The sequence below is a fragment of the Caloenas nicobarica genome, chromosome 2, assembly GCF_036013445.1.
Source record: "Caloenas nicobarica isolate bCalNic1 chromosome 2, bCalNic1.hap1, whole genome shotgun sequence".
NCBI classification, from domain to species: domain Eukaryota; kingdom Metazoa; phylum Chordata; class Aves; order Columbiformes; family Columbidae; genus Caloenas; species Caloenas nicobarica.
In genome coordinates, this window is record NC_088246.1 from 152965138 (window position 1) to 152983673 (window position 18536).

The following is an 18536-nucleotide window of genomic DNA, read 5'->3' on the forward strand; positions in this document are numbered from 1 at the left end:
AAGACTGCTTTGGTTCTACTGATTTATTTTCCCATTTTTTCTTTCATGTTTTAGTTCAGACATTCAAAGTCTGCTATCACCAACCTCTATTCCAAGCACTGTCCAGTTTACTATTAAGGAAGAACGTTTGTGTATATTTCCTGCATTATTGTGACTGTTTTACCAGACCTTGATTGGCAGCAAGAAAAGATGTGCAGACTCTAAGGGTCATTGTTAGACACTGATTCAAGCCTCCAGAAACCTTTAGAAACCCAGAAAATTAAAATGAATGCTCTAGTGCCCAACAATTTGATTTCCACTCTCCAATCCCCTCTTGAGTGATGAATCATGTGGCTTAAAACCACACACTTTGTAAAAGGAAGAGAAGATAAGAAAACCTCGAAGATAAATGAAAATCAGCCATTTCTTTCCAAAATGTAAGGAGAGCTGTGCTAAATTCCCCATGTTAATGTCTCAGGGAGGCAACTGCAGAACAGCTGGCTGCTTTCCACACCTTCAGAACCCTAGGTTGAAAAGGGTTCTCTGGGCACAGCTTTAACACAGAAAATGGTGTTTCTCTTCCACATTGCTGAGAATGGATGCTGTGCTGAGCCCTGCTCAGGGGCAAGGGGGAGAAGTCCCATCTCCTTCCCACAGCTTTCCTTCTCTGCAGTGCATCACCTCCTGCCTAGGATCTGGGGTATGGCAGAGCAGAAGTTGGAGCAGTAGGCCAGGTGTGAATTGGAGACTGTTAAAGTTATTAATCTTGTAGTCATACTTTGATCTGTTCTTGCAAAATGTCAGAACAGCACTGGTGTCCTATTGCACAACTGGTGCTCCCAGGCCTCAACACAGGGCAAACAAAGAGTTTGGTGGGATGAGGCGGAATGGCAACCAAGAAGGAGGGACTGGTAGCAAAGGAGACCCTTTGTTGAGGGTGAGATACAGTATGACATTTGTAGAGATAATAGCTTTTGCCCCCTCTTTGAAACCAGCTCTACAAAATACAACTGCTCTTTCTCTCTGCTCTCTCTACTCACTGAAGAGCTAAAAGACCAATAGAAGAGTAAAATAGGAAAAGGACCACCAGCACAGACCTCTGAACAGCCACCCTGGGCTTGCACCATTGCTGGGAGAGGTGCTGTATCGCAGCTCAGCAGCTGTACCTCCCACCTCGAGGCCATGGGGATTTTTGCCATCAGTTTCCCAAGGAGGAGGACTGCACTGTGGGTCCTTGCTGAATGTCTTGAGATGCTTTATCTGTGATGGCAACCAGACGGAGGCCATGCTTCCCTGCCTGCATCTCAGCCCATGAACACACCTTGTTCCTGGGTGACTATGGTAGGCTCCTGGCAAGGTGTGGTGGCTAAAACTGAGTTGAACTCATGGAATAAGGAAGCCCTAATGAGGTTACAGAGCCGCTTTAGCCAGGCATGATCTGAAAAACAACCTCATTAAGCTTCCACTGGGAAAGTTAGTTTTAAGATGGATCAATTCCCTAATCTAGTATAGGAAGAAGTGGGAGGCAGAAAAGCCTCATGCAGTAGTGGCTTGGGTTGATGCTGGACTGAAGCACCTTGGTAACACAGCTCAGGAAGAAACCCTTGTCCAGTTTTGTTCATGGCTTTGCTGCTCGGAGTGAGAACAAACTAAATAAATAGCAAAAGCTGTTGCGGTGTGTGTGCCACTGACACTGTGGGTGTCCTCACTAAGGAAGTTTACACAAACACTTCTGTGTTTATCTTAATTGTCTGGAAAATCTGCTTTTGATCTGGAACCTGTTATTTCTGAGAAGCTTTTATCTCTGATCTTGTCACAGGCAGAAGAATTACATGTATGGGAAGTCAGTAGACTGGAAACTTATCTTGGAATTCCTTTCTTTGCCTCTTCTTGCTGTCTTGGTTTGAAAAAAAGTTTTGGCTCTTCTCTCAGTATATTTGCCTGTACGCAGCCAACTTTTAAAAATAAATAAAATTAGATGAAGCATAAAACCAGAGCTTTATACTGTTTGCTTTCAATAAAAGGAAAATAAAAATATAATGATCTCTCTTGGAAATCAAATCTCCCTCTTAACAGCTCCTTGAATTAAATTAGAGTCCAGCACAGAAAAGGGCTTGAAGATTTGCACTGATTGCTTTCCTTTACTTTTTCAGAAAGGGGTTGTTTGCTGGCATGAAGCTGAAGAAGAAGAAAAAAGGCAAGAAAGGGTTGACTATTGCAAACAAAGATGCATTGGGTAAGGCCTCATAAATCAATATTGCAACTGGGAAGAGCAGGTGGGGGATTTTATTATATCTAATTTCATGTGAACTAATCTGAATTGTGTCTTAGGGTTTAGTATTGATAATGTGGGCGGTAAAGTCCTTATCACAGCCAAGTAAACAGAGACCTAATTTGCTTTAACTATTTCATGAAGTCCACCTTCAGATTCTGTGAGCTCAAACTGCTGTATTTGCTAGAGTAAAAGAAAAATGTCAGCCTGATTTTCACTGTAGAGAGATGACACATTTTTGTATTTTTTTTTGTACTCTAGAGATAGATAATTCATAACAGGTATGTAATTCCTCCAGAAGGTCTGCTTCTTTTAGAAACCATAAGATCACAACCTGAGTAGGCTCTAATGGCTGGATGGGCTGGCTTGATAAAGCCAGGAATTTTACTTAGTAGCAATTTTTCTATTAAATGTACAACAGTTCTTTTCTCTTTTCTCTTTTCTCTCTTTTCTCTCTTCTCTCTCTTCTCTCTCTTCTCTCTCTTCTCTCTCCTTTCCTTTCCTTTCCTTTCCTTTCCTTTCCTTTCCTTTCCTTTCCTTTCCTTTCCTTTCCTTTCCTTTCCTTTCCTTTCCTTTCCTTTCCTTTCCTTTCCTTTCCTTTCCTTTCCTTTCCTTTCCCTTCCTTTCCTTTCCCTTCCTTTCCTTTCCCTTCCTTTCCTTTCCCTTCCTTTCCCTTCCTTTCCTTTCCCTTCCTTTCCTTTCCCTTCCTTTCCTTTCCCTTCCTTTCCTTTCCCTTCCTTTCCTTTCCCTTCCTTTCCTTTCCTTTCCTTTCCTTTCCTTTCCTTTCCTTTCCTTTCCTTTCCTTTCCTTTCCTTTCCTTTCCTTTCCTTTCCTTTCCTTTCCTTTCCTTTCCTTTCCTTTCCTTTCCTTTCCTTTCCTTTCCTTCCCTTCCCTTCCCTTCCCTTCCCTTCCCTTCCCTTCCCTTCCCTTCCCTTCCCTTCCCTTCCCTTCCCTTCCCTTCCCTTCCCTTCCCTTCCCTTCCCTTCCCTTCCCTTCCTTTCCTTTCCTCTCCTCTCCTCTCCTCTCCTCTCCTCTCCTCTCCTCTCCTCTCCTCTCCTCTCCTCTCCTCTCATTTTTTTAATAATTATTTTTTATTTTTAACAGACATGGGTGCATCCAGAAGACATGCAGAGTTTCCAGTATTTTCCCTTAACACACCATTGGTTTCCAAAATAAGGAGACATTCCCCCACACATTCTACCACTGCCATTTTTCTCTTATCACCACAGTCCTCTCATTTACCAAAACCTGTAGTTCAACCATAACCAAGTATTCACCTTCTGTAGTTTTATTGTGCAGTCTCATGCCTCACATTTCACAGAATTTTTAAAAGGTGGACTACTACTTGTTTAGTGGAGACCTTGAATTGCAGTGTTGTAATAAACCAGCCATATGTGTCTTTACTCTCGGCTGGGCAGAAGTAGGAATGCATATTTTGTGCCATAAGCATTATTTAGCTAAAGGGCTCTACTTTTTCTTCTCTGGTCCTTACAGCAAGGGATTTGGGCTTTTGGAGCAGAGAAAACTAAAGACCATTAAATTTCTTACTAATTACAGACATGTTAGAGTTTATCTTATGTTCCTTACAATATATTATGCTCTACAGCATATACTATACTGTAATTTCCTTCAGTCTTTCATGTGAGCATTCAAATATCTGTTTATTTAAAATGATTGTGATTGAATTATTGGATAAATTTGGGTCCTTATGCTCCATTTTTGTCTATTTCATTAGTGTCTTTGTTGCTGAAGAATCTGAACTAGCAAACATACAGCAATCACTGGTTCTCTCTTGTCTTGATTGGGATTTGAGCTTAAGAGATCTATGAGGAAAGTGTGCAGTGGGGGAACATGGTCACTCGCTGGACCGTTTGCATTTTCTGTAACTGTTCCACACAGGGGAATAATTCCTGCCGGTCAGTTATGTACAACGTACATATGGTTACTGAGGGGAAAAAAGGATATCAAATCAGATATTAACATGTCAGGAAAATGGAGTTGTAAATGGAAAGACACATTGGAAGCAGTTTATAGCTCAATAGAAACAACATGGAACTCACAAAAAGTGGCCCAGGCAGGGCGTCATGCTGACACACACCTGTCCCTGCCTGGGGGGAAGTTTTATCTGCTTTAGCCTGAAAGTAAACAATACAGAGTACTACAAGCTCATAATCAAACATCGTGCTCTAGAGCAAACAGGATATGGAGGGTAGTCATGGGAACTTGGTGCTACAGATACAAAACTACAGACAGATGCCTTTGCCTCAAGAGGTGATAATCTGTCGATGCCTACAGGGGTTCACTCTCCCTATGTTCTAGGGGGACTGGACAAGAGCAAGAGGGGCAGTCACTGAGCACATATGGTATATGAGATTGCTAGTGGAGGAACCTTCATTGAGAGGCCATGTATGTCAACTTGGGCACACAGCTGCACTAAGGAGGCAGTGGGACACCCAGGCTGGAGCTGGTTCACTTCTGGCTGCCTTGCAGCACAAGCAAAAGTCATGTCTGTCCGCAGCTGTCTGGTAGTTTGTCTCAGAACATGAACTTATGGAAGCCAGGTGAAAACCAAACAGATGCATTCAAACCTGATGAGAGTTGTAAGTAGAAATCCAAGTGAGTTTTACTGTACAGTGGATGGTTCTTCACTACCATTACCAGTTCAGCACTCCTCAAGTGACCATATCATTGCAAAGAGACAAGGAAGTGCTATTACAACCCTTTGTATAGATTGTAGTGGGAAGGCAGTGCCACAGAGTAGTTGCAGACAACGCACTTGGATGTGTTTTCTTTCATTTCATGCAGGGATGTCTCCACAAGGTCACCTAAGTCCCTGGGTATTGTTGGGCAAGTTATCTTTGCTGCCACAGGTAGCACTTGACAGCTTCTAGACCAGAAATAACTCACATCCAGAGTCACTGAACATTTCTTGCTTGTAAATATAAATATTGGAATAAACTACAGGCACCCAAATTTAAAACTTTCACCTAAAACACACAGCTCCCTTACGAAGACAGGTGTTGAACACAAACGTGCTTGGCAATGGGCAGAGATGCTGGTGGGACTTCTGTCAGACCAGGAGGACAAAGCAGAGCAGTGTGGGAAGGGCTTCTCTGGCCAGATGTAGATGTGTACATCTGAGCTAGTTGCTGAGATTAGTTTTGTGGTCAGGCAGAAAAATAAGCACTTGTGGAAGCAATTTGTCTCATCTGAGTATAACTCCCTACAAGAGATCCCATCAGTCATACTCTTCAACTCCTTTTCTGTCCTTGATCTTCCAGTTCATATCTAAAAAGAGGAGAGTTGGGAAATAATTTCTAAACTAGGCTCCACTTTGGTTGTTTGGAAGGGGCTGGAGTGTGTCAGACTGTTATGACAAACCATGGATGGCAGACTGCAAAGTAATATGGGCAAAACTGAGCAATAATTTGTCTCACTGTCTTTCTATCAGATGAGAGATGGGGCAGTCAAATGAGACTAGTATACATGTGCCTGTTGTGGGTGCACATGGGGTGAAGAGAGAGGCTACAGCCACCATTTATATAGTACATGATTTTGCACAGGAGGTGAGATGCTGCTGTAATCAATGCTGCTCAATACAAACCACAACTGTATCTCTCATTGTAATACCAAAATAAATAAAATATTCAGTTCATGCTGATTAATTCACTGCTCTGCTCCAAATTAGCTTTTTGCTAGTAGAAATCAGAGGTGGGTTTTAATTTCTTGATTGTTTTATTCACCAGGTGATCATGACGACAGTGCAAGTCTTCACCATGACACTCTAGGAAGACAAGAAGAGGGAGAGGAAGATCTAATGAGCAGCGATGAACTGTCCAATGTTTTTGGATCCTTAAGCCCAAAGAGGAAAAGGTGCTTCTTGGCATACCTTACCTAATATCCCCCAAAACACCTTTCCATCCTTCTCAGGAATGGCATTGCCCTAGGGCAATGCATCTGACAGGAAATCCATTTGCTGACAGCAGCAATCCCTTCACTCCTGTTGTCCCACATGACAGGGTGGGATGTACTTGTCAGCAAAATATTATCAGCTCAAGACAGATTGTCACCAGATGCTATCCAGTGCAGGGAGAGATGGAAATGGATACTGAGAGCCTCAACTATGCTGCTAATGAGAATGAGACAAAGGGGAAAGCAATTTCTATAGCCAAGAGTTTGTGCAGTTGTTTTGTTCATACAGGGGAGGAGTGGAATCAGGTTTGATGGGATCGACGACAGCAATAATGCCCATGCCTGGCAGGTAGCTGCACTGGTCTGTGTGGATGCAAAACATTTCCCTATTACCCAGTATATAAGAGACTGAAATCTAAGTGGTGTGTCATTAAAATCTAGGTATGAAATCCCATAATATCCAAGGAGTAATTATATCGAAATCTTCCATGTGAACTGGATAAGAACCTCCCATCTTCTTTTTGTGTTAGAATCATATAACGGAATCACAGAATGTCCTGAGTTGGAAGGAACCCACAAGGATCATCGAGTCCAGCTCCTGTCCCTGCACAGGACAACCCCACAGTTCACACCATGTGTCTGAGGGCCTTGTCCAGTCTCTTCTTGAACACTGTCAGGCTTGGGGCCGGGACACCTCCCTGGGGAGCCTGTTCCAGTGTCCAGCACCCTCTGGGTGAAGAACCTTTTCCTAACGTCCAACCTAAACCTCCCCTGGCACATCTTCCTGCCATTCCCTTGGGTTCTGTCACTGATCACTAAAGAGAGGAGTTCGGCACCTGCCCCTCCTCCTCCCCTTGTGAGGAAGCTGTAGACTGTGATGAGGTCTCCTCTATTTTCCTCTTCTTCAGGCTGAACAAACCAAGTGAGTTTGGCTTCCCCTCCAAACCTTTCCCCAAATTCATAGCCCTCTTCTGGACACTCTTTAGTAGCTTCTTAATATCTTTTTTATACTGTGGCACCCAGAACTGCACACAGTGCGCCAGGTGAGGCTGCACTGGTGCAGAGCAGAGCGGGAGTTGCATGAGAAGCAACAGGAAAAGTTAACAGACACAATGGATGCTGCTCTGTGTGAAAGCTGGAATTACTCTGGGACAAGCTGTGATGCTTGTCATGTCCCTGATGCTGCTTAAGTGACTGCTGGTGAAATCAAGCCCAACAGTTCACAACAAAGCTACCTGCCATAAACAATGTTGTCTTAGTGACCATAAGTCTTTCCAACATGTGTTCATGAGAGATGCCTAGAGATGCCTAACGACCTGTTTTGTCATTTAAACAGGGCAAAGCTGGTGACCAGAATTCACGAAGAGGAGATGAAATCCCAGAACTACCAGGTGAGGAGGGAGTGACAGCCCTTATGTGCCTGTGAAATCCCCAGGCAGGCCGGACCTGAACCCAGGCGTGTGCATGGTGTCCTTGTGCCCCACAGATTGCCATCACCATCATTGAGGCCAGGCAGCTGGTGGGTGAGAACATTGACCCTGTGGTGATCATCGAGATAGGTGATGAGAAGAAGCAAACAACAGTAAAGGAAGGCACAAACGCCCCTTTCTACAATGAGGTAGGTGCTCTCTCTTGGAGAAGACAATTTCTTCAATGGTTATGGGTTGTCCTTCACTACTTGGCAGCTTGAATGGGGATGAACTAAGTTGGTAGCACCTGCATGTCTGAGCAAGGAGGTCTGAGAATCACAGAATGTCAGGGATTGAAAGGCACCTGGAAAGATCATCCAGTCCAATCCCCCTGCTGGAGCAGGAACACCCAGATGAGGTTACACAGGAAGGTGTCCAGGTGGGTTTTGAATGTCTCCAGAGGAGACTCCACAACCTTCCCGGGCAGCCTGTTCCAGTGTTCTGTCACTGTGAAGAAGTTTCTTCTCATATTTAAGTGGAACCTCTTGTGTTCCAGTTTGAACCCATTGCCCCTTGTCCTATCATTGGTTGTCACCGAGATGAGCCTGGCTCCACCCTCCTGACAGTCAGCCTTTACATATTTATAAACATTAATGAGGTCTCCCTTCAGTCTTCTCCAAGCTAAAGAGCCCCAGCTCCCTCAGCCTTTCCTCATAAGGGAGATGCTCCACTCCCTTCATCATCTTCGTGGCCGTGCACTGGACTCTCTCCAGCAGTTCCCTGTCCTTCTTGAACTGAGGCGCCCAGAACTGGACACAATATTCCAGATGAGGTCTCATCAGGGCAGAGTAGAGGGGAAGGAGAACCTCTCTTGACCTACTAACCACCCCCCTTCTAATACGGCCCAGGTACCATTGGCCTTCTTGAGGAGGAGCTGCTTAAGTTTCAAGCTTTGCAAAGCGCCAGAAACAACAGCCTTGGGTTTATCTCAATTTGCTCTTTCCCTTTCCAAGCTCCACCCATCCCATCCCCCTCCACTGCATCCTACCCTACTACCGCTGCCTCTACATTTTTCCAAATGAACCTTTTGGGAGCTCTATCTAAACTGTCCCAGACTTTCCTTTTCTACCCTTTGACTGTTTCAGCCTTTCCTTGACATTTATTTTTCCCAGCTGGTAACAAATGAGACCAAAGTGACTCCCAAACCCAACTGCTCCTTTGGGTTTCCCTGTGCCTCCTGTCCCTTCTGGCAGTACCCTTTGATGCGGAGTGACCACCATGGGGATTTGCAGAGGTCGGCACTGTGCAGCCATGCACAGAGAAGAGTAGCAAACAAGCCCAGGCCATGGCAGCCACAAGCCAGGGAGCACGGAAAGGTTGCCATGACCAGTGTTTCACAGGGGCTCTGTGTAGTAACCTAAAATGATAAACCATGTTGCTGATAGCACTGACTACCAGCACAAGCATGATTCTGAACCTGCTTTTCCTTTTTTCCCCCAGTATTTTGTGTTTGATTTTGTTGGACCGCAGGTGTTCCTGTTCGACAAAATAATCAACATCTCTGTAAGTACCTAGGAAAGCTTAGCACAGTAAGTAAAGGTCATTGCTGTTTATGTCACTTCAACTTTAAATGATTCTTCTCAATGTAATTAAAAAGAGAAATAATTTTAGGTACCAAGAGTGCTATAAAGTCAGCATGAAGTATAAGAAAGAGAAATGATAGGGGCAAGGAAAAGGAGGAAATGCAGCTGGCAATGATTCAAAGGGATGTAACCCTACAAGAAGATTAAGTGTGCATTTTCAGGGACAATCATTGCTGGCTTGGCAATCTGCGAGGTAGAAGGCTTCAGCTTAGTTAACACTTGTCAGCATTGTCCTCTTCTCTCTAATTTTCAAGCTGCTACTTGTTTCAAATGGTTTAGTTAAAACTTCTGGCTTATCTCAGCTCCTCAGATATGACTGTTTCTAACTAAAATATCCAGGTACCTTATCCTCAGCAGCGGCTCTTGGGCTGTCCCTGTGTGTCAGTGGCTGGTTGCTATTATAACAGCATGGGAGTGGGCTCCAAGTGTTCAGTGCTGTGGCCACTGCTCACTGCAAGTAAAGTCCTAGCAAAGTTATGTGACACCTCAGAACAGCCCTGATGGAAGACACACACGCTCTCGGACTCAGGGCCTTAGATAATAATTTGCAGTTTGGGATGCCAAGTCTGTGGAGTCATGCTAATTATCTTACCTGAGGCTCCTCAGGTTCATCACCTCGTTTAGTGGAGCTGCTCAGGAATTAAGGAAGATTTCATGAAACTCTGGACTGTGCTGTATTTTCAATACTTCCAAATACCACAAGCTGAGCCCTTCATGAGCTGTTTTTGCTTTTCTACTGCCAAAGGTCCCACCAATTGGCCAGAGAACTGAGCAGGGACTTGTTGCCACAGCGAAGGTTCTTTTTTTCCTGAAGTGCTTTGTCCATTTCAAAAATGTACACCAGGAAAGGATCCATGCTGGTTGTGCTCGACAGAGCCAGGCACTGGTCAAGAGCAGTAAGAAAACCTCTGTGTAAAACCTCCTGGAGATGTTCACTGTGTACCTGCTTTGCTGAGCTGCTAGTAAAGTGACTTTTCCCAGCTACAGAAGTAAAAAAATGTTTATTTACACACAGCTAGCTGGACAACTAGGTTTTCAATGCTGGTAGTAAATTGACAGTCTGAATCCTAAGCTCCAGTTAAAATCCACTGTATCACATGCACAGCTCAAATATATGAAATTCATACCTACAAGAGGTATCTGCAGATCTGACCTTCACTTATCCTTGAGGACAGAGTTTACTACAGGCTGACACTGGCTCATCTCTCATGGGAGTAGATATTGTCTGACTGTTATGACTCAAATCACATTGTATGGTCCCCCCATGGTTAGTATCAGCCCAGTAGTGAGGCATCAACTCTTGTGAGCTACTACTGCTTGGGGATGTACAGTTATTTTTGTCTAAGATATGGCCAGTCTTTCTGATCTCACATTCTTTTGGTAATGATTCCATATATCCAGTGGTGGAGGGGATAGTGCCAGCTTTCTGAGTGTGTTGGAGGTGGGCTACCTAGTGTAAATCTGCATAGTTTTGTCAAGCTCAGCAAACATATTTGATTTATAGCTGGTGAAGATCCAACGCTAAGAAATTATAGGTCTTCTAGATAAAAATTACTTTAAAAAACACCCACAAACTAACCCAGTGCAATGGTCAAATACGCTGTGGAAAACAGAGATTCATTACCTTGCAACATAGTTTTGGAGAATGCAATATATCAGGAGAATAGAAACAATTAAGAGAGGAAATATGTGTGCTGGCAGTGAAGGAAACACTGAGGGATGGAAAGTTTTGCAGCACTTGCTTAGCATGAATCTCACTGAAGGAGAAACAAAGATTGGCAGCCTCCATTACCAGCAATCATTCATGAACTGAGTTTGCCTAATCTGTGAAAATGAACTCATCTGCATATGGAAGCTCAAGGAAAATTAAAAAAAGATTAATGTCATTGTCCATCAATTCAGTAGATAGTCTAGCTGTATTCAAACCCTGCATTTGAGGGGAAAACGAGATTTTCTATTTCTTGGCTCCTGCTAATGAATAGATTTCTTTCTTCATTAATATCTTCCAGTGCATTCCAACAACCTTGTAGCAATGCTGTAGTAAAAATGTGATGGCTCTTTCATGTTAAACCTGTACCTCCAGTACTGAAATACTCCCCAATTTAACAGTGTTCACGCTTGTCCTTAATCAGAAAATCTGAAGAAAATTTTTCAGTCATCTACAGAGTCAATCAAGTGTAGAAAGACACAAACCTTTAACTAAGTACAGTGCAGATGTGATGCTTCCTCTCAGAGAAGAGGTGTTTGCTATAATCTTCATGTTCAGGCTCAACCACTTTGTTACATTAGAAAAAATATGTTTGCAAAAAAGCACCAAGAAAGATGCAGAGCATTTAACAGCAGCAGTGACTTAGTTCTTCAGCAGTTAAAAACACTACAAGGAGTGGAAACCTTCATCGTTTCAGTGGGTGAAGGGAGTGTTTGCCCAGGAGCACCACATTTCACACAGCCGATCTGATGGATGGAGAAGTGATGGTTTACTCATCTAACACTCTCTAAATAGACTGTCGTACTGTGGAGAGAAAATGCAAAGAGCAATGAGACAACACCACCTTGGACTCACCACATATCCTCCCCTTGTTTCTGGGACTTAAAGAAACTCCTTTTTTTTTGGCTACAGAAAGGCTACAGCCTTCTTTCCCCTTCGATCCATCCCATGTTGGATCAGCTGATTTGGGCGAGCTCCTATTTCCATGTAGTTCCTCCAAAGCTGTAATTTTGCCTGGATTCAGGGTGAAACCCACCAGTTTTCATGGCATCTTCCCCACCCTCATGTGCCCATGTGCAACCTCATAGGAACAAGGGTCCAGTGCTATGATGGGACCTGGCAGCACCAGAGATCGAGGAAAAGCAGCACCAGTGCATGAAGTGTTGGCTTTACTCTGGCTTCTCTCCCACATGAAGGTTACTTAATTTATAAGTTTTAATAGTAGAGTAAAATGAAACTTGTCCTTTGTCCACTTCTGATTTTTCAGCCCTAGAAACTCCTGCCATGTTGAAGTGAGGAATTACTATGAATGACTGAGTGTGATCTCTAAATCATAGGGGGACAGTGGCCTCAGGCCTTTAATGGGGAAGTATGTTCTGTAGCAACTAGCAACTGCCTGAATTTTCTGGTAGATCTTGATGGAGGTGCCGGTGACCTTTACTTTGGAATATATTTCTCCTGGTCTTGAAGAAAAGCTCACAAAATGAAATCACATGACAAATCCAATACAAAATTACAGAAGTCTTTACCTCTATCTAGGATGTGTAGTTCCAGAGCCAGGGTCTGATGTCTTCCAGATTCCTAAAATGCTCTCAGAGGTTTGGTTGTTTGGCTCCAACATCTAGATTTAGTTTCTGTGGACTCGAATCCCAGAGGCTTAGTTTTTCTTTGCAGTTTGGTCAAGGTTTTCCAGGCAATTCAACCTGTTTTCAGAAACTTTCCTACAAGCAAGCAGTGGATTTCACCTTTTTTAGCTATTCTGAAATGAGGTGAGATATGTTTTTTGAGAGATACACTTTGAGAGGCAGTCTTCCCTTAGAATATGTCACTAGCCTCTGCATTGCCTGTGAAGTGAAGCACATGCATGTATTTGAAAGCCAGACATAGAAGTACATAGATTCAGGAATTGCGACAAAAGAAAATTATTAATTAAATTTGAATTAAATTAAATTAAATTAATTATTTGTCAGGAAGAATAAGGTCATAGACTCACTGGGGCCTGCTTGCTATCTTATTTATATCTGTTATCACTTATCTGATTTCATTAATATGGTGGGGGTTAATTCAGAATCGAGCCTCTTGGTTTAAATGCAGATTGAAATGTAACAAAGAAACAGTTTAATTCTTTCTCCTCTGGGTGTATTCAGTTCTTATGAAAATTCAGTTATTTCACATAAAGTGTTATGATTTCTGCAGCCTACTGTGAAACCAGTTATGTCCCATGTGTTTATATTCATTGTGATTTATTTAAAACTGTCATGATAAGTAATACAACTGCATCTGCTCTGAAGACACATCCGTCTGATTCCTGCTCTGCATAAGCCTGGGACCTGAGATGAACCTGTGTAAATCCACTTGGATACAAATGTATTTGTTTCTAAATTGGCAGAATATTGGGTGAAGAACAGATTTCAGATGCTTGCAGTATCTGCTGTGGCTATGCACACCCAATTTTGGGTGATGTTTGATGTCACTGCTTATTACCTCTGAACCAAATGTGATATTTGTTTGGATTGCTCTTTCTTATGCTGACTGGGAAGAAAGATGGTGACATTCTTTAACTTGTCTTTTTCTAACAGGTTATGCACAATAAACTGATTGGGAGTGTGCTGATAGGCTCCTTTAAAGTAGATCTGGGGACGGTGTATGGTCAGCCAGGTAAGTGATGCATTTTTCTGCCCTTTTTGTCTCTTAAATGAGATGTGAGGCAGGGAAGAAAAGGAGAGGGAGGTGTGCTGCTTTTCCACTTAGATACTTGTGGCTTATGCCAAGAGATAAACTTAACAAGGTTTTGGAAGTGTTGTTTTCCTATTTAGATGCCAGAGCACCAGCCACATTTTTGGAAAAAAGTTCAACACTGAAAGCACCTTGAGAATTTGCCCATTGGTGGGAAGCACTTATCAAGGATGACTTTTCTTTAAGGGGTCAGAGTGGGCAGCTGAATACTCCACAAAACTCAACTCCACTCATTTGTTACAGAGCATCCAAAGCTCTGCTGTGTGTGTTGGGGTAGAAGCAGGGGAGAGAGGGAGAGCGGGATGGAGCATGGAAAGAACAGTGAGGAGCACATGAGACAAGAGGAGGAGCAAACCGTAATGGGAAAGAGAAGAAGGAGACAACAAAGAGGCGACCGTGGGTCCACTTGACCTGCCCTCATCAGAGCTGTCTTGTGCTTTCTGAAATACGAAGCTAAGAAAAGCTCACCTACCTCTTTTTGGCCTGTTTTTACAACCATCCACATGTATCTTTCTCTCTTCCATAATTCCTCAAGGACCTGGTCTCTTCTCAGTCTTTGGGAACAAACAGATTTAGGCCACTTGCTATAGATCTCACCCAGTTACAGCAAAAGTGTAGAGTCATTCAGGCCACCCTCTCTTCAGGGCTCCTGCAAGAGTCAGTAGAAATAGCCTGACTGAGGTGAGCAGTCTACGTCCAAACTCAGACTGCCTTAGTCTCTGAATTCTGTCCTTTATTTCCTGCTCACATTTCTACAGGAGGGTGTTGTCTGAGGGTTGATCATATCCCTGATACATCCTGATCTCTCCTTCCCACTCCTTTACGCACCCAAAGTGATGGCCAAGGTCTTAATGTAAGGTTTAAGGACCTTGCTCAAGGACAGTTGCTCAAGCAGGGCTGCAGCAAGGGCTGTTGTGGGTGAATTGTCTTGTGCATTTTACGACCAGAAAGATGGAGCTGAACCTGCTTTTGGCTTTTTCTTCCTTTGATGGCCGTCCACATTCCTTCCTTCCTTCCTTCCTTCCTTCCTTCCTTCCTTCCTTCCTTCCTTCCTTCCTTCCTTCCTTCCTTCCTTCCTTCCTTCCTTCCCTGGCTGCCAGTGTAACACCTGGCCACAGCTCCCAGTGAGGGTTTTGCTGCCAGACAGTACTGAGATCTTCAAACAGCTCTCATCAAAATACAATCTCACGTAACTTTCCACTGATCTTTAGTCATTGACCTCAGTAACCACTGATAAAAATGAGTTTGTTGCTGACAAGCTCTAGATCAATCCTCTCATTTGCCTTTTTGGCCACACAACACTTTGGACCCTCCAGGTGCGTCTGATAAACAAATGTGCTTGCACATGGTCCTCCTGGAAGCACAAATTTTCTTGGCAATGCTTTTTTCTGGGAGAGGAGAAATGTTTGCATTTTTTGCATCCTTTATTTGAGTGTTTAAGTTTGTCCATCTTACAGGTCATCAATTTTGTGACAAGTGGGCCCTTCTCACAGACCCTGCTGACATTCGGACAGGAGCCAAGGGATACCTGAAGTGTGACATCAGTGTGACTGGGAAAGGTGACTCAGTACAAGCCACACAGAAAACAGTGGATACTGAGGAGCAGATTGAAAAGTACTCCAATATTTTCTTCTTTATGGCTTCCTTTTTTATTAAGTACCTCAAAAGTCCTCTGCTCTCCTTTTAGTCCTTTCCTTGCTAACTCAGGGTTAATAGCAAGATAGTATTGTACACCTGGCTGTTCTGATGTGCTCAAAGAGAGTTTTTACAGTCCTTTGAACTAAATTGAAGGGTATGTTAGGTCACTTCTCTGCAGCTGATAGAGTTGACCATGCCCTGTGGCTGAGTGCCAGATTATCCCTGACAGAAGGTTTACTGATCTGAAACCAGTTAAATGTTTCTGAAAAGCAGGGAAGTCAGAAGAAAAAATATGAGGAAAAGCTATTGCTGCCAGTTGTGTGTGCATGGATATTCTCCATATCCTTAAATAAACTCAAATGCATTAGCATTCTCCTTGTGAAATATGGAAGTTCAAGGTGGTAAAGTATGCTGCCAGCATACTTTAAATTTTACAGGAGCAATGCTTCTGGTCGATACTGACGTACTGGACCATGTCCATAGAGAGCCACCCAGATGACGGAGGGCTGGAGCATGTGGTCTACAGGGAAAGGGGGGGGTGTGTGTGTGTTGGAGGCTTGATTTCTTGAGCCTTAAGAAGAACAGGTTAAAGGGGGATCCTACTGCTGTCTTCAACCACTCAGCTGCCTAGTGTGCACCTCTGAAAAGAACCAGACTCTTTTCAGAGGTTCAGAGTGGAGGATGAGAGGCTTTGGACACAGGTTAGAACAAAGGAATTTCAGAACAGCTATAGAATCATACAATCATTTATGTTGGAAGAGACCCTCAGGATCATCAGGTCTAACCTTTAACCTCACACTGCCAAGTCCACCTCTAAACCATGTCCTTAAGCACCACATCTACATGTATTTTAAATACCTTCAGGGATGGTGACTCCACCACTTCCCTGGGCAGCCTGTTCCAATGCTTGACAACCTTTTCAGTGAATAATTTTTTCCTAATATCCAATCTAAACCTCCCCTGACACAACTTGGGGTCATTTACTCTTGTCCTATCATTTGTTATTTGGGAGAAGAGACCAACCCTCTCCCTCTCTACAACCTCCTTTCAGGTAGTTGCAGACAGCAATCAGGTCTCCCCTCAGCCTCCTTTTCTCCAGGCTGAACAGCCCCAGTTTCCTCAGCCGCTCCTCATAACATTTGTTTTCTAGACCCTGAATAAGAATTTTTGTTACCTTAAAGGTGGTCAAACATAACAAGGGCCCAGAGACAGTGGGGAATCTCCATCCTTGGAGATATTAAGAATTTACTGGAGAAGGTCCTGAGCAACCTCATCTAATCAGACCTGTTTTGAGCAGGCATTGGAGCAGATGACTTCCATAGTTCACTATGTGTTCTGTGCTTTTGTGGTTCTATATCACATAGACATATTTGATGCGTAATGCAGTATCATTTTCTCATGATAACCAGAAAATGTTTTGACTTAGATGCAGAAACAAATTCATATACCTTTTTGTGTCTTCTCAGGACACAAGCTAACTTGAGATAACAATTTTGTTAGAATATCACCACATTGTCTGAGTTTTCAGTTTTAAGGAAATGGCTTCTGTTTTCTTTCAGGAACCTCTTGATCCCCAAAGGCTTTCCATCTGAAAGACCATGGGCCAGATTTTATGTGAGAATTTACAAAGCAGAAGGACTTCCAAAGATGAACTCTAGCATCATGGCCAATGTCACCAAAGCATTCATAGGCGACAGTAAGGACCTTGTGGATCCCTATGTGGTGGTCATGTTTGCAGGTCAAATGGTAATTGGGATCCTCTTGATCACAACTGTAGGCCTTCTTTCCTATTAGCTATGCTACAGGCAGGTCATTATGCTGATATCCTTTAACTTACAGTTACATAAACTAAGTAAAACATATGTGTCTTTCATCAGAAAGAAAATTTTCAGTTCTTAAATTATGCAGGAACGAAGTGATGGAAACACTTAATGCCAGCAGATCTAATATCAGCTTCGCAGTAGTAGGTTAGAGTCAGACAGCAGGAGGGGAAAGAGAAGTCTGTAGATTTCTCACTAAAACTTCGAGTTACAAGACAGCGAATTGCCCAGTGTGGTATTAGGTAAGTGCTATGTTCTGGTCTCCCAAGACTGAAAAAAAGGAAACGGGCCTGGAATCAGTAAAGATGGTTCAATCTGTATTTTAGGGCTGTGTATTGACTTCTTAATTACCCTGCTCTAATTCAGGACCCCTATAGCTTCTCTATGGGTAGCAGAAGAGGAAGCATTTGAGTAGACTCTTGGCTTGGTGTTTCCTGGCTTCATTGCTCCCGGAGTTCCTTCAACATCAAATGTGGTGCTGCAGATAGCTGCTGAGAGGGACCTTCTGACTTTGGTGGAAGAGGGACGCAGAGGAGGTCCAGGGCCCTGCTTCCTCTGGGGTACACCCATCAAATGCCATGTCAGGGAGCTTGATTAGTGGTGTTAACAGGGAAAGAATCAGACTAGAAAAGATTGTAAGCCAGCAATGCTTTCTCTGTGCAAGGAAGCCTTAGGGAGAACTCCAGTTAGTCCTTTACAGATGTTTCAGGCATGAGAATGAGGCCTTTGGTGCTGATTTCCTGTTTTGTTGTGAATCCAAATTGCAAAGTATTAAATCTCAAACTGATATGGGTTATAATGGTCAAATGCATGCAGCTACTTTAGGTTTAATAGAGGGTTGAAGAAGTCATAAGAATGGGTCAATGGTGTGAGTTTGCATGATGGTGTGTAAAATATGGGTTTAGATGTACAATTAGTGGGTTTTCTGACTCAGTTTTCCCCACCAAATGTGACAGCAGAAGTCCTGACACAGCCTGTGTCTGCACAGACTTTGACACAGTCCTGTCAACTCCTTCAAGCTAGGAGGAATAGCTCCAGTCCCTACAGCCCTAGCACACAGGCATGTGCCCAGAATGCGAGTCACAGTAATCATGTTTTCTACTATATAAATTGCTTCATTTAAGGTAATTCCATTGGTACATGCATCCTGGCAGCTGTAATGAATTTCATCTTTTATAAGACAAACAGCCTTGCATTACTACTACCCAGATATTTCAAAAGCCATTTGAAGGTGCACAGTTTGTAGCAGCAATGCCAAAGTCTGGCTTCACAGATAAGTTTTGTACATAAGGGCTCTGAAGAATAAGATCTTATTCCAGGCTTGGCTGTGTGCAGGTGAGAATTCTTTAGACATAATGTGGTCTTTTATTAGATATGGAGGGGAAAATAAACAAGCTAATAGAAAAGCCGAAGTACTTT

General features: G+C 43.2%; 1 protein-coding gene across 3 annotated transcripts in view; it reads left to right on the plus strand.

Moving 5' to 3' along the window:
- Window positions 1-2139: 2139 nt before the first annotated feature.
- The window catches only part of FER1L6 (fer-1 like family member 6), a 69187-nt gene continuing 52790 nt past the window's right edge, over window positions 2140-18536 (plus strand). For all 3 annotated transcript variants that reach the window (XM_065628153.1, XM_065628154.1, XM_065628155.1), the window contains exons 1-8: window positions 2140-2215; window positions 5998-6124; window positions 7500-7554; window positions 7650-7781; window positions 9073-9135; window positions 13503-13581; window positions 15117-15273; window positions 16857-17043. In XM_065628153.1, the coding sequence (XP_065484225.1) occupies window positions 2152-2215; window positions 5998-6124; window positions 7500-7554; window positions 7650-7781; window positions 9073-9135; window positions 13503-13581; window positions 15117-15273; window positions 16857-17043 (864 nt within the window). In that variant the 5' untranslated portion in view covers window positions 2140-2151. The remainder of the gene's footprint in view (window positions 2216-5997; window positions 6125-7499; window positions 7555-7649; window positions 7782-9072; window positions 9136-13502; window positions 13582-15116; window positions 15274-16856; window positions 17044-18536) is intronic.